At 41.6% G+C, this 15,001-nt stretch overlaps 1 protein-coding gene across 4 annotated transcripts in view; it reads left to right on the forward strand.

Annotated features, from left to right (window-relative positions):
• The window catches only part of LOC118117723, a 29,793-nt gene extending 14,854 nt beyond the window's left edge, over positions 1-14,939 (forward strand). For 2 of the 4 annotated variants that reach the window (XM_035170224.2, XM_035170225.2), the window contains exons 7-10: positions 2,508-2,552; positions 5,609-6,073; positions 9,109-10,604; positions 12,212-14,939. In XM_035170224.2, the coding sequence (XP_035026115.1) occupies positions 2,508-2,552; positions 5,609-6,073; positions 9,109-10,604; positions 12,212-12,259 (2,054 nt within the window). In that variant the 3' untranslated portion in view covers positions 12,260-14,939. The remainder of the gene's footprint in view (positions 1-2,507; positions 2,553-5,608; positions 6,074-9,108; positions 10,605-12,211) is intronic. The other 2 variants (XR_004697824.2, XM_035170226.2) reach the window with 2 other exon arrangements.
• The last annotated feature ends 62 nt before the right edge of the window (positions 14,940-15,001 follow it).

Below are 15,001 nucleotides of genomic sequence, written 5' to 3' on the forward strand. Positions count from 1 at the left end.
CTCTCTTGTAGGTGATGGGGTAACGGCTGAGAGGGGATGGCAAAATTGAGGTTATTAGTGGGGCAGAATTTTTTGTCATTTTGGATATTGGGGATGGAATGCCCTACATACCTCTGATTTACTAATATTAATAATGTTTCTCCAACTTCCTGACTCTCAAACATAAAATATCTCTTTCAGTTGATCTAAATTATCTTAATGTTTGTCCATTCCTTTTAGGTTTCAGCTAGCCTTCAGCTTTGTCCCAAGCCTAACCAAAACCATATTCTGTGCACGTTGGTTTTAGTTCATTGAGACAAAAACAAATTCTGTGGTTTTTCATTCATTGTCCATTACAATCTCAACAAGAAGTTGCTATGTGAATCTGTCTGGAGCATAATTCCCAAAGGTTCATGTGTCTACTCTTGTTTTTACTCTTCTGCCCTCTGCCCTGCCCAAATTCTTGAGATTGACATTCAATCAAATGGTAAAGACGATCTGTGTATAGGGTTGTGCTGACAGCCATAGCAAACCTCGTGATGACCCTGACCCCGCTCGACACTGACAGAAGGGTGCAGCCTGCCACGCACAGACTATAATTTCAGTGTCTAGTGATGACAGTTATAGTGTCAACCGTTTATACAGATCAAAAAGCCTTAATCAAATGCTGTGAAAATAATTTGGTTATAGTGATCAAGTGGTCCACTTACAGTGTTCATTTTGGGTCTGTCACACAAAGTCCCTTGATACTGGAGTCTCCTAACAACAGCCACACAACAGCTTTGAACTCAAAACCACAAACCTTCCGTAATCGACATAAATTGCCAAGAACATAACCTCTTCGAGCATTGCTCAGGTCTCTGTCTCTGTCGTGTCTCCTGTCTTTCTGTGTGACAATCCTCCTCCTGGCAGCTCTCTGCTGGGGAAAAACCAGCGAACACCCATCAGATGCACTGATTACCCTCTTGTACAGCTGGAGGTTCTCTTTGAGCCACCTCCACTCCCACATATATGTTTGGACAAAAAAAGGTGCTTTTTACAGTTTTTAGCGCCTCTATCAGTAATTTAATGCTCCTCTCTGTGTCTCTACAGCTGCTTTTAAGACATACACTGAAGTCCAGTGGAGGTGCATGTGAGAAGGCAAATTTCTGAGTGAAATTATCTGCAGACTTTCTGCACCCGGCCCCCTAGTATAAAGACCGCAGAAATTCAGCAGAATCCGATGTCAGCACAAAGTGTGGGGGGGGGGGGTTAATGACGTTTTTAACATGTGACAGACGCAAAATTGAAAAACACAAATAGATGTAGGTGAAAAAGCATAGCCACACAAAAAGAATGATGTCAAGAGAGTTTGTGGTGATAAGAGCCGTAGCAGTGTCAAAGTGCTGTAAATAAAATCACGCGATCGCCGAAGCGGAATTAATACGTTACCTGCTGCTTCTGCCTGCTGCACCCGGCTGCACCAACCCCCGCCTGAATAATGCAGAGGATTTGTTGCTGTTGTGAACATGTCTATGCAGAGAACCTCCCGCTGCGTTGTGCATGTGTGAAAGGAAAATTGCGGATAAAGTCTGGAGAATTGGGTCCGAACTTCATGTCTGAAAACAGTTTATCATTTGTGCTGAGCACTGCCATCCGAACCCCAGCCAAACAGATATCACCCCCCCACCCACCCCATCTCCTTCGGCTCTCCATACAGTGTCTGTTTATGAAGTCCGTTGTTTTTACCCAGTCTGAGTTTACAGATTTGTCCCATGACACTGTTTGTGTGTGAGTGCTTGCATCGGTGTGTGTCTGTGTGTCAGTACGTGAACGAGAGGAAAAGAGTGAGCGGAAACAGGCCAAACTGAATTAATGAATGAATGCTAGCAGTTATGAAGAAAGATTTTACTAATTTAAGAAAAGTATTAATCATTATCATAAATATCATCAGTGTTGATATTGTGGCAACCATTCATCAAACAAATCAATGTTTCAACTGCAGCAGGTCAGAGGCATCAGCTGAGTCGGTGCATGTATCGCTGTGCATCCATGTCTCTGTGTGTGTCAGTGAGCAAAGTAAGAAAATCTGTCAAAACAATGCCCCCCATGTTATTGTCCATTGGGATGTTTCACTGCATACATCGACATATGCATATTAAGTTGACATCACCCAACCCTACCTGTGAAGTTTCTCTCGTTTTTTCCTAATGATATCCACAACGATATCCTTTGTTCTGATAATTCAACCAACAGAGTTTTATGTAAATCTAGGCATTGATATGCCGAGCTTTCAAGACACTGTCAACAAGGAAGTCAAGTGGACTTTTCAATACCACACTACTGCTCTATATTAATTCTGCTAAAAAATACAGTGATATCATATTTGACACAATTTGTCTTGCATTTCCACTATTGTATTTCAAAGTTTCAACAAGTGAGCACTAGCCCCAAATTTATGCTGTAATTCCACTTTTCTGTTAATCTTACCATATGTCCTTTCAGTTATATTTGGTGAATTGCCAATGTGTCTCTTACTTTATTTGTAGATGACCTTTTCACCGAAGAAGTGTTCCCTAAAACTGACACATCTGGTGAGTAGTAAAACACTATTTTACTTGAAACTTGAATAAAGGGTTTTACCCTGAACATGTAATGAATGGAGATAAGGTATATGACTGGGCAAGGTTTGAATTATCATACTAACTATGTTGTTGCTGGTAACTATGACACTTGTTGTAGAGATAACTGTTCAAATCTCTGTAGTAAGATGTGATTATCGAAGGCTGCACTAAGATCTAATAGGACAAGGACAGAGACAAACCCTAGAACTGAGGCTGTGTTCAGGTGATTTGTGGCTTTTGCCAAGGCTGTCTCCGTGCTGTGATAAGCTCTTAACCTTCATATTGATAATTTTCTGGAGAAATACACACCGCTGATTAGCTACAACTTTCTCAAGGATTTTAGACAGGAAGGGGAGATGGATATTGGTCTGTAGTTGGCTAAAACATCCAGGTCCAGAGTGGGTTTTTTGAGAAAGGCTTTAATTACAGCTAGCTTAATAGATTGTGGTACATATCCTGATGATAACGATAGATTGATTGCTTCCAGTAAAGTACTATTTATTAGGGGAAGAATTTCTTTAAGTAACTTTGTAGGAATGGGTTCTAAGATACAAGTTGTGGGTTAAGACATAAAGTAGAAGGAGTAATGTTACTATAACTTAGCATTGCTCAGCAGCTCGATAAAGGCAATAGGATTGGCATATTGTGTGTTGTGTTGTTGAGTCTGGCTTCAGTTTGTTTGCCCCCCCCAGAAAATAACACTCATCCCACAACAGTCCCACAGTCTGTAGCTGGAATATTAAATTCACTCCACAGCTGGGGACTCTCTTTTGTACTTAAGTTCACTTGGCCCTCATAACTGGCTTGAACTGTTGCAATACTTATCATGACAAATAACACAATTCAACTCACTCTCTCTTATCCACAGCATCTAAGACAGGTTACCTCTGACCAAAATGTCCCTTGGTTTCTAGTCTTACAAGCATAGTACTACTATATTATAGTATATAACAAACTTAGTGACCTCTATCAAGCTCACCATCCACTTGACAGAATTGAATTAAAGGGGACATAGCATGCCCATTTTACCACAAGTTGATATGGTTCCTTGGGGTCTTAATGAAATGTCTGTAACATACTTTGGTCAAAATACCACAAGGATCATATAAAACAGCACCCTTTTTACCCTGTATAAAACAGCCCTCCACAGAGTGACCTGTTTTGAGTGCCTGTTCCTTTAAATGCTAATGAGCCAGCTCCCCTCCCCTCTCCCCATGATTTTAAACGATATAAATTACATATTTTATATGATATAAATTATCAAATATGCATCCCATACTTTGTATTCCCCTTCTGTTGTCCTGGAGTTTTAATTTTCCCAATCACATAATTAAATGTCCCCCTCTGCCCATCCACTACAAGCACACAAGCAGACAGACAGAGAGAGAAAGAGAGGGGTGGGGGGGGGCTATGAAGACCATCATTTACCCCCGAACCCCGACATTCAACGGGTACAACAACAAGCGGAGAAAGCAGAATCGCGGGCTGACCTTATATATACAGTCTATGGGGCTGACCAGCGCGGAGAAATGCGCGTCCGGTGTGAACAGCCAGGCGGCTGCGCGCTGGAGAATGGCGCTGCGCTGCCTCGCAGCCTCGCTGCGTCCGGTGTAAACCCGGCGTAACGAGTGGGGGGGCTCTGTGTGTTTGTGCCAGCGTTACAGTAGTGCTGAACACTGAGGAAGTCTTCCACACTGCTGGCTGTGTGGCGTTGACACAAATTCCAGCTCACGCATGGGAGAGCGAGCGGTCGCACCCGAGCAACTGCTGCAGCCTCCCAGTCCCAACGATCCAGACAAATGCCACATGTGAGTGAATCGCGGGCTGACCAGCGCGGAGAAATGCGCTTGGGAACGGCGCTGCGCTGCCTCGCTGCGTCCGGTGTAAACCCGGCGTAACGAGTGTGGGGGGGGCGGGGGGGATGAGGTGGGGGGTGGGCCAAGGCCATGTAGGGAGACTTCCAGTGTATTGTTACGACACAATACACAGGAAGCTCATTCGAGTCACTCAAGCATGACGTTTCTGACTTAGAGGAACTATAACCAAACGCGCGAGTGTTTTTTCCCCAGAGTTTTTGGGTTGGTAGACATACCAGATACCCACATTAACGTGTAGAAGCACGAACAAAGTGGAATTTGCATGCTATGTCCCCTTTAACACTTTTCAAGGCCCGTAATAAGCTTGTATGGAATGATGAACGCCCACACTGAGTCTGGCTCTGCCCAGTCACCAGTGCATCCTCCCAGACCAGCCTCTGAGAGGCATCTTCACCTCCACCTTTTGACTCAATGTCCATTCATTTCCTCAAAATCCAATATGTCGATTTCCATTCAAACCTTTAAATCATAAATTGTTAGGTGTGGACCTTGCTAGTGAAATCAAGTTAAGTAGTTAACTTGGGTTTGGGAGCTAGGCCACACTTCTAATCACCTGAGAAGCCCATATATATCAAGTCAGCTCATCACACTGTTTGTCTCAGATTCTTTGACCTACCCTTTCCCTTCCCTAGAGAAAGAGAAAAGAAAAAAGAATAATGAATGTGAAAAGAACAAGACACAAAGGAATAAAGCCCTACTCACATCCATTCACCCTCCTTTCCCCATCACTACCCACATCCACTCATCATCATCCCCTCATCCCTGCCCTCATCCCTTCATCCTCCATTCTTCGTCCCTATACCTTCATTCCTTCATCCTCGGTCCCTCATTCCTACTCGCAGGCCCACAACCTCTTTTCACTCCCTCCATCAGCCCTTCTTATTAATTGTTTTGTATATCATAACAATTTCCATTCAAACCATTAAATCACATTGTTATCGGACGTGGTCCTTGCTAGTGAATGGTACTTTCTACCTCTTCTCCACTACAATTCCAATTCCATCTGCTGCTATCAAAGATCAATAGATTTGTTGTTCCAACATGTCAATATGCCTGACTTTTTTCTGTTTTCAATATGAATGAAAAATCACAATGGATGATAATAAGTTACCTAGTCACTAAATTCATGTTCAATTATGTCTTTGACAGATGGATTTGCTTCAGACCCTTTCAAAGGCAGTGACCCCTTTGCAGCAGATATTTTGTTTCCAGCTTCAGACTTTGGCACTGAGGAGACTGGAAATGCTGGTGATGACGCAGAAAACAGTCTCTCCTGTGGAGAAAACAAAGCCTCAACAGGAACTCAATGCTTTGAATCTGAATTCCCGGATGAAGACAGTGACATAGAAATAAGCTACAGCCGAGAAGACCTGGAAACCATTGATGTAGTCGATGAATCTCGTGGATTTAAACCCATTCAGAGCTCTTCAGAGGAGCTGGGGCCTGAGCCTATCAAGGGCTGGAGGTCCCAGGGTCAGTATTCTGTAGAATCAGACCCTAATGGGTATGAGCTTGACTTTGGTGCTATCTCCCCTCCTTCTGCCATAGAGGAACAAAGTCTGGTATCTTTAGATGGAAAAGCTACCGATGAGGCACCAGCAGGAGTGGAACAAGGTAATTCATAATCTAATCCCAATTATTTTTCCAGTTCTTGTCGATGAATGCTGCAACTCATCTTTCATGCTTTCAATTAAATTAAATTACTATGTACAATATCTTTGAGAAAGCCAACAGTTCCCACAATGAGCAAGCACTTTGGCAACTGTGGAGAGAAAAAACTCCCTCATTAACTGGAATAAATCTTCAGTAGAACCAGACTCATTGTGGGCGGCCATCAGAGCCAGAGCGAATTAAATATATATATATATATATATATGTGTGTGCACAGTCGCAGCAGCTCGAAGCTCTGCTTATTGGTGTTATTTATGTGTTTTTGTTAGTATGTCTGTTCGTAAACTTTAAATTTTGTAATGCGAGTCCCACCTACAACTGCCAAGCTCTTCTGACCATTGGAATACAGCAAAACCAGTTACGAGTGAATTCATTCACTCTCGAAACATACTGAAGGAGATAGCCAGAACACCGGGTTCTCTGTGGATTGTTGTCGGCTCCAGCAGGCTTCGGAGGCGGTGGAGACACAGGAAGCAAAAGCGTGGATTCCGGTCTGGCCTACTTGCTAGTATAAGAAAACATCCACACAAACCACAGCTGCCCAGCATTCTTCTAACCAACGCCAGATCCATCACTAACAAAATAGATGAATTGAAACTACCATGCACACAAACTCTTACGTGACTGCTGCATTCTGATAATAACAGAGACTTGGCTACATCCACTAATCCCAGACTGTGCTATCGATCTAGCTGGCCGCACAGCTTTTTTCGCTGGGACAGAAACAAAGACTCCGGTAAGAGCAAGGAGGGGGGTTATGCATTTACGTCCATAACATCTGGTGCACTAATGCACCAATCATAGACAGACACTGTTCGAGTGACTTGGAGTACCTGACATTTAAATGCATTATTAAGGCCTATTTACCTCCCAAGTGAGTTTAGTGCTGTTACAGTCATGGCTGTTTATATGCCGCCTGATGCTAACGCTAGCATAGCACTAGGTTACCTGCTTAGTGCTATTAACTCACAACAGAGAAAACATCCAGACGCAGCCCACATCATAGCCGGTGATATTAATCATGCTGACTTAAAGGCTGTCCTCCCTAAATTCCATCAACACGTTAATGTGCTAGGGGGGACAAAACACTAGACAAAGTTTACTCAAACATCAAGAAAGGTTTTAGGCACCACTACCCCACTTAGGCCAGTCAGACCATTTATCCATACTTCTGACACCAGCATACACCCCCCTCAGAAAACAAAAATCTTAAACCTGTCCCTGACCAAATTCATCATCCCACCTTGCCTGAAGTCTTCCACAATCATCCCACTGCCAATGAAGAATGCCATCGGTGGCCTCAACGACTACCATCCGGTCACACTTACATCGGTCATCATGAAGTGCCTTGAGAGGGTGGTTCTGCAACACATCAAAACCAGCCTCCCACAGACCTTGGATCCACACCAGCTTGCCAACAGAGCTAACAGGCCTACTGAAGACACCATAACCACTGCACTGCAGTGACCTACCTCGAACACCAGGGGAGCTATGTGAGGATGCTCTTCTTAGAATTCAGCTCTGCATTCAACACCGTCATCCCAGGCAGACTGGTCACAAAACTGACAGACCTTGGACTCCCACCAACCACTTGCTACTAGATTAAGGACTTTTTGACAAACCCGCCCGCAGTCTGCGAGAATAAGCCCACACCTCTCCTCCACCCTCATCCTAAGCACCGGTGCACCCCAGGGCTGCATGCTAAGTCCCCTCCTTTGCTCCCTCTACACCCATGGCTGTGCCCTCACCCACCCCACAAACACCAGCATCAAGTTTGCGGACAACACGTGGTTGGACTCATCTAAGGAAGAGAGGAGACAGCCTACAGAGATGAAGTCCAAAGACACGCTACATGGTGCTATGAAAACAATCTGGTAGTGAACACCACAAAAACCAAAGAAATCATAATAGACTTCCGCAGAGACAGAGCAGACCCCAATCCACTCTACATTAATGGGGACTGCGTGGACAGTGTCCCCGTCTTCAGGTTCCTGGGCACCCACATCCCTGGGGACCTCTCCTGGACAGACAACACCACTGCAGCAGTGAAGAATGCACAGCAGCGACTCGTCTTTCTGTTGACTTTATATGCAGTCTCTAAACAATAAACTCTGTTTAGTCTGACCCCACCTTGAAGATGTAATGTAGAGCACTAAGGCACCATTAGGTGTATGAAGATTACATATCTACTTGCAAAACATATTGTTGAAACAGGTCATCCCATATTTCCATACAATAAATGGTAAATGGTCTCTATTTATTTTCTAGTCTTGATGACTACTCAAAGTGCTTCACAGTGTAGTTTTTTGTCACTTACCCATTCATACACACATTCATTCACTGGATCTTTGAGGCACAGGGCAATTTAGTTTTTTTCTGATGATTTGTTTCATTGTCTAAATTCTAGATCACTGAAAACTGAGCTATAAATGCTGTCATTTATGGTGGTGCATTACCACCATCTACTGTGTCTTCTTCTCCCTGCCCGGTCCCTGCTTATGTTGCTTCTTCTTCTTCATTGTTCGATTTATTGGCTGTTGGCAACCAACCTCAAGGTGCATTACTGCAATGTTTCCGTTGCTCTTCTTCCTCTTTGTCCGGTTTATTGGCAGGTGGCAAAAAAAAGGCAATGTGGCAACCAACGTTGAGGTGCATTACCGCCATCTACTGTGTTGATGCACCAATCCTGGAGGTACTCAATGTTTCTGTAGCTGGACCCTTCAGGCTGTGAACTGTCTTTGGAACAAATACCTTTGACTTAAGTGTTTCAGGTTGTTTAGCATTTGAGATTAAAACGTGTGTCACAAAACCGAACAAAGAAGAAAAGTAAGACAATGGCCACTTGTCGGTGGACTGAGCAAAGAAGAAGAAGAAATATAGAAGGTGGTGGTGATTGATGTTGGTTGCCACCCGCCAATAAACCGAACAAAGAAGTTTATATTTCTAGCTTTGATCCCCTGATTGTTGTCTTTTCACAGGTTTGAGTTCTGTTTCACCTCAGAGGGCACCTGAGCAAGTCCTGTTGGAACCAGATTGGATGGATGACAAAGAACAATCTGTGTCCTGTAATGGTACCTCCAGTCAGGGGGCCGGATGTTCTAGCAACAACAAAGATGAAACCTGGAACCCTGTAACTCCCCAACACTCACTAGACTCCCAGAACCTCTTCATTCAGCCCAGCTCAGATGAAAATAAAGAACTAAGTTTTGAGTTGAGCTATGAACCAACAAGTCAGTCTTCCTTTGACCCATATGGGTTTAAACTAAGTCCAGAACATTCTAATCAAACCCTGTTAGACCCTGATGAAGCTGAAATAAGCCCAGAACCCACTGAAAATGATCTTCCCTTTGATCCAGAGGCCCCCTCTTCTCAACCAGACCAGTTTGGTCCTTATGGATTTCACACTACTTCCTCCCAGATGGTTCAGGAATGTGATCCTTATGGTTTTAAGCTAAGTCCTGAGGAAGAGAATCAGGAAGTACTGGAACTTTGTGGCTATGATAACCCTGAGGCAATGGACCTCTGCGCCTACGAAAAGAGAAAGCAAGTAGATCCCTCTAATTATGAAAATCAGGTACTGGAGCCTCAAACCCATGGAAACCAAGAAGTGCTTGATCATTATAGCTACAATAACCAAGAGCTGTTTGATTTGTGTAACAACGGAAACCAAGAAGTGTTGGAACATTCTAGCGTTGACAACAGCGAGTTAATAAGCAATGAAAACCTGGAACTACTTGATCTTTGTGGTCATGACAATCAGGAGGTGGTAGAATCCTATTGCAGTACAAACAATGAAGACTTATTTGAACATTGTGAATCTGGTAACCAAGAAACCCTGGAACTTTATAGCCATGGCAATCAAGAATTACTGGATTTCTCTCATACTGAGAATCAGGAAGTGCTGGATTTAGACAGCCATGGCAACCAAGAACTACTGGACTGTGGTAGTAAAGTAAATCAGGAAGTGCTTCTTTCTGGAAGACACAACAACCAGGAACTCCTGCAACTTGGTGGCAATGAAAATCAGGAATTGCTAGACTCAGGTAGCAATTACAACCAGGAGATGTTGGACTTATTAAGTAAAGAAGTTATCCCTGAGGCGAACAACAACTGTACTGTGGAACCAGAGCCCAGTGTTACTCCCACTAATAACAGCTTTGACAGTATTGTTGCAACAGAAGACTTGCTGGGATTGAAATTCAGTAGCACCAGTATCTGCACTACTAACACCAGTAACACCAAGACTGCTGACACCCACAACATGTCTACCAACCAGGACCTGGCTATAGTCAATGCTCCCACCAGAAACAACATGTTGGAAAATGACCTGGGTTCAGTGTTTGGAGCTGGAGGATACATTGGTTGTCCTGATGTTGCTGATGACCTGGAGCCCCTGGACAGAAGGCCGGCAAACCCAATAGTAGAACCAGTGCGACCAGTCAGACCAGTTAGGCCTCCTCGGCCCTCACTCAAGGTAAGTTGAAAACCACTCACATGCAACTCACATATGCACATCTTCTGAGTACAGGTCTTTATGGGTCCACTTGGTTATTAATATCCAAGAACAAACCTTTGTTTTAGGGTCCTGTTGTAGTGAGATCTGCTTGGATCAGCTTCATTTAGTAGCTGTAGTCTATTGGATCTGGAAGTGCTTTGGTACTTTTCAAATTTAGTTTCAAATTTTGAGTTTTCGGACAGTTCACCATGAATTTGGATTAGATACAAAGTTTTGGACCCTTCTAGACTATGAGTTTTATTATTATGACTTGACAGCAACTCAGTATAGCCTTCAAGCCTCGAGCAGTGTCTCAAAGAAATTATTTTTCAAGACGAGAGTAAAGATTTCATCTGTAATATCCTAATAAGTACTTGTCCTGGTCACAATAATCAAATTAGGATATATTTGTATGTTGTGTGATGATAATATTAATAACTTTATTTGTATAGCACTTATCTAAACAAGGTTACAAAGTGCTTCACACAAAAAGACGAGCCTAATCTCATCAGGCAGGGAGTTCCAGGGCCTTGGAGCCCTGACCGAGAAAGCCCGGTCACCTTGGGTAGCCAGCCTTTAACTAGGGAAAGCCAACAGGGACAGGCTGGCTGATCTCAGGTTAGGGAGTCAAGACCTGCTTTAAAAGTTTAAATGTTCATTTAAAATGCGTGAGCTTTTAGTGCTTTTGATGTTTTTTTGGGCAACTTGGAACAGGGAGTCAGACTTAACGCAGAGGTGGTCAGAGACAAATACGTACTCTAAGGTCAAGGAATTGATGCTCAGACCGAGGGTAAAGACTAGATCTAATGTGTGGCCGCTGTTATGAGTTGGACCAGTCACATGTTGAACTAAAAGACTGTAATGTTTAAAAATTACGTTGAAAAACCATTGGTTGGGTCATCAATGTGGATATTAATATCACCAACAATGATAGTTCTATCATAGTTTAAAACAATGAAAGAGAATTCGTGGCAAATTTGCATGTACGGGGCCGTACATGCCCCGTACACCTAAGTTGGTTGGAGTTAGCAGCGCAAACTGTCTGAAAATCAAGATCCTGGGATCTGGTCGGTGAGATCTGACGCCTTGCAACAGGGATTGCATTTGTAAGCTATGATATTAGCTGGTCGAGTACGAAAAATAAGTGTAGATTTGATAAATGTTGATTCGAGACAGAGTCAAGACAGAGCTTCTCAATGGTACACACAACGCCAACGCATGCGCAGTGATGATGTGTTGATGATGAAATCATATTGGCTTGGACGCCAAGAGTATTTATATAGTGAGTTTAGTTGGTCCACTAAATTGGTCTAAACTGATATTATCACTTGAGGACGATTTGTAATGTCTTGGATCTCCAGACCTAACCTCTAACACCTACCACAAAGTTTTGATGGTTGAACATCTTAACAATTATTGTAAGCATTTCAATGAAATATGTTTTTCAAGGTAATATTTTTTGTGATACCCTAATGTTGCATATAGTGCCATCATTAGGTCAAAGTTTTATTTTATCCAAAACTTTGGTTTGGTATTTAAAAAAAATTGCCAGCCTGATACCTCTTTGTCTTTCATGTGTGTTTTAGGCCAAGGAGAAGGTTCAGTCACAGACTGAGGGCATTGACCTGAAGTGATCTCTCAGCAACCAATACTCGTGTGGGGGTTACAATGTCATCAGGGTTCCCATGTCAACAATGGCAACACACGACACAAGGGAGATGGCAGGAGGAGGTGATGATTAAATGGAGACGAGCTAGAGATCATTGTCATTCTTATCTATGTCTATAATTCAAGTTTCAGATATGTTTATGTTTGGAGATTTCCCAGAAAATATTTAAGTCCAAAGTGAAATATGAGAGATTTGTAATATGTGTCATGGAAACATGATGACAGATGTCACCAGATTTATTGACTACTTTATTGGTTACTACTAAGGGAAACTGATTGGCCCATGGCTTCAGTCTATTTAGAGTGATTTGTAAAAGTCAGCACTGGAAACAACTATATAAAAACTAACATTCTTTTAGGTGGTCCTATGTAAGATAAATGATTCCCTCATGTTTGACCCCAGATAATGCATGTGAATTAACCATAGGGTTGATGTTATCTGTTATTTACTCATAATTCCAGCTGCCAACACATTTGTGTCCTCTGAGTCTCTTGAGATTTCTATGCTTTCCCACAGGTTTTACGGCTAATTGGTCCACACTGAAAATATCCTCCCTTATTTTGATTTGAGCTTTGTGGCAGAATAAGTGTAAGTGTTCCATTGATAATATGTATATAAATGATATACTCTGATATTGTGGTTTGAAGATTATCTCTTGAGTAGATTTAGGTTTAAGTTGAATGCAACCTTTAGCAAGAGTTTGGTTGCATTGTACAGGGAGAGCATATCCATATCATCCCCATAGTAAATGTGCGTAGTGTTTTATCTGATCAGTTACTTTAATGTGCTCTTTATAAAGTACCTTGACAGGGTTCAGTATTTAATTAATTAATCTCCATTCATACACAATTGCAATTTGGGATTTTTGACAGCAAAGCCAGTGTCTCTGTGACAGTTTGTCTACCAGAGAATACTGACAGGTGGATATTAATTAGTAAAACATCTTCTTTTATACTGTCTATATATAATCATCATCAAATTCTCCAACATGTCATAGTATACTGTTTTTGCAGTTGGAACTCTAAAAATAGTTTAACCTGGAATGCTCTATCAACATCAACACGATGTCCAACTGTTTTTGCTTTTCACTTGGGTTTTGGAGCTGTCCCATTACTTTCCAGAATTTTTAGTTTTGTTTATCAGTTGTTAACTCCTGATTAATTTTCTTTGTGTTTTGCACTATAGGGACTTGCATCAACACAGCTCTCAGACAGAGCTTCTGTAAATCTGCTTGATTTCTATGTATGGGTTTGATGGTGAGAGTAGTTAGTTTTGCTGGTACCATACCTATGTAAAATTAAGAATGTGAATTAATGAGAGAATGTTAGTGGGTTAAGGTTAGGGTGTCCATAATGAATAGATAGTGCATCAGTCTTCCTTCCCCCTGGAACAGACTTGGTAGGTACTGAAGGAACTGTTCAGTTAATATTAATTTTCCGCTCACACCTACCTCATTACTAATTTGTTATGACTGCATAACAACACTGTGAACCCTGTAAAAGCAAACATTCTTTAATTTTGATACGTGTGAAGACATCAAAAAGTGTATATGAAAGCTCAGTGCAATAGTGTTATTAATCCTGAGGGCCAATTACTGCTGTGCTCAGTTCTCATGCCAGGGGTTGTTTGAATATGAGCTGCTAATTATTTTTTCAAGAAACATAACAAATATACCTATATGACAAAATATCAAAGAAAGACAGTTTTCAGTGTTGTTTTCCTTAGAGAGCCATAAGCCATTAAATGTTATTTATTGTGGACTGGATCAAATTTGTCATTCACACAATCCAATAAATGTACAGGTTGTATATTTTGTTTTGAACTATGAGTGATGTGGATGCTTCCTCTCACAATATATATAATGCTTTGCAAGGATGTGAATAGATATTCCATATGTTACATTTTCATTTCCATGTAAATCAATTGAGAAATTATTTGTAGATAAACTAAACACATTTACCAGCTAAATAAATAACTAACAGATTAAAACACCTCTTTACAACAAAGCAAACATCATACAAATAAATGTGTTACTGCCATATAGATTATCAACATCATTAGAGCCATGAGCCATAGACAGTGTGTTTCGGGACTTATATACAGATGTCTCTGCTGTTTACAGAGAAATGGCTCTGCCCCCATTACTCTTACAAACTCTCGAACTTCTAATTGATATCACCAAACAAAGCAGAAACAATGAAAGCTCATTCCTGTATAAACTGGTTCCTATTTTAGGAAGAAGCCAACATTTTGTCAAAACCCGACAGAAATCTCAATAACAATTGTTTTACGAATTTTATAAACATGCAGTTGTAAGACCAGATTTGTATTTCAGAGAACATTTCCAAGCTTACCACTCCCCTAAGCTTACACAGGTTTTTGACTGATAAATGGTATCTCTTAATGGTATCATTAAGCATAGACACATGTAGCACTATAAACATAGAGTTTTTCTTGTGGAGCTTTTTTTTTTGCATCGTGTGTGTGTTTGTGTTCTGTGATACATATGTATGCATTTTACAAACCATGGTTGAGATAAAATATATTTAGATCAATGAAGAAATATGTGATGATAATAAATTTGTGATGTATGTGTTGCTGTCCAAATGTGATGTTCTATGTTGAAATAAAACTCTGTAATGCCATCATGTGGTCAACTTCAGGTTTTTGTCTTCATCCTACTCGTGTAGTACTTATTCATTGAGGG

This window comes from Hippoglossus stenolepis, chromosome 11, assembly GCF_022539355.2.
Source record: "Hippoglossus stenolepis isolate QCI-W04-F060 chromosome 11, HSTE1.2, whole genome shotgun sequence".
Classification (NCBI taxonomy): domain Eukaryota; kingdom Metazoa; phylum Chordata; class Actinopteri; order Pleuronectiformes; family Pleuronectidae; genus Hippoglossus; species Hippoglossus stenolepis.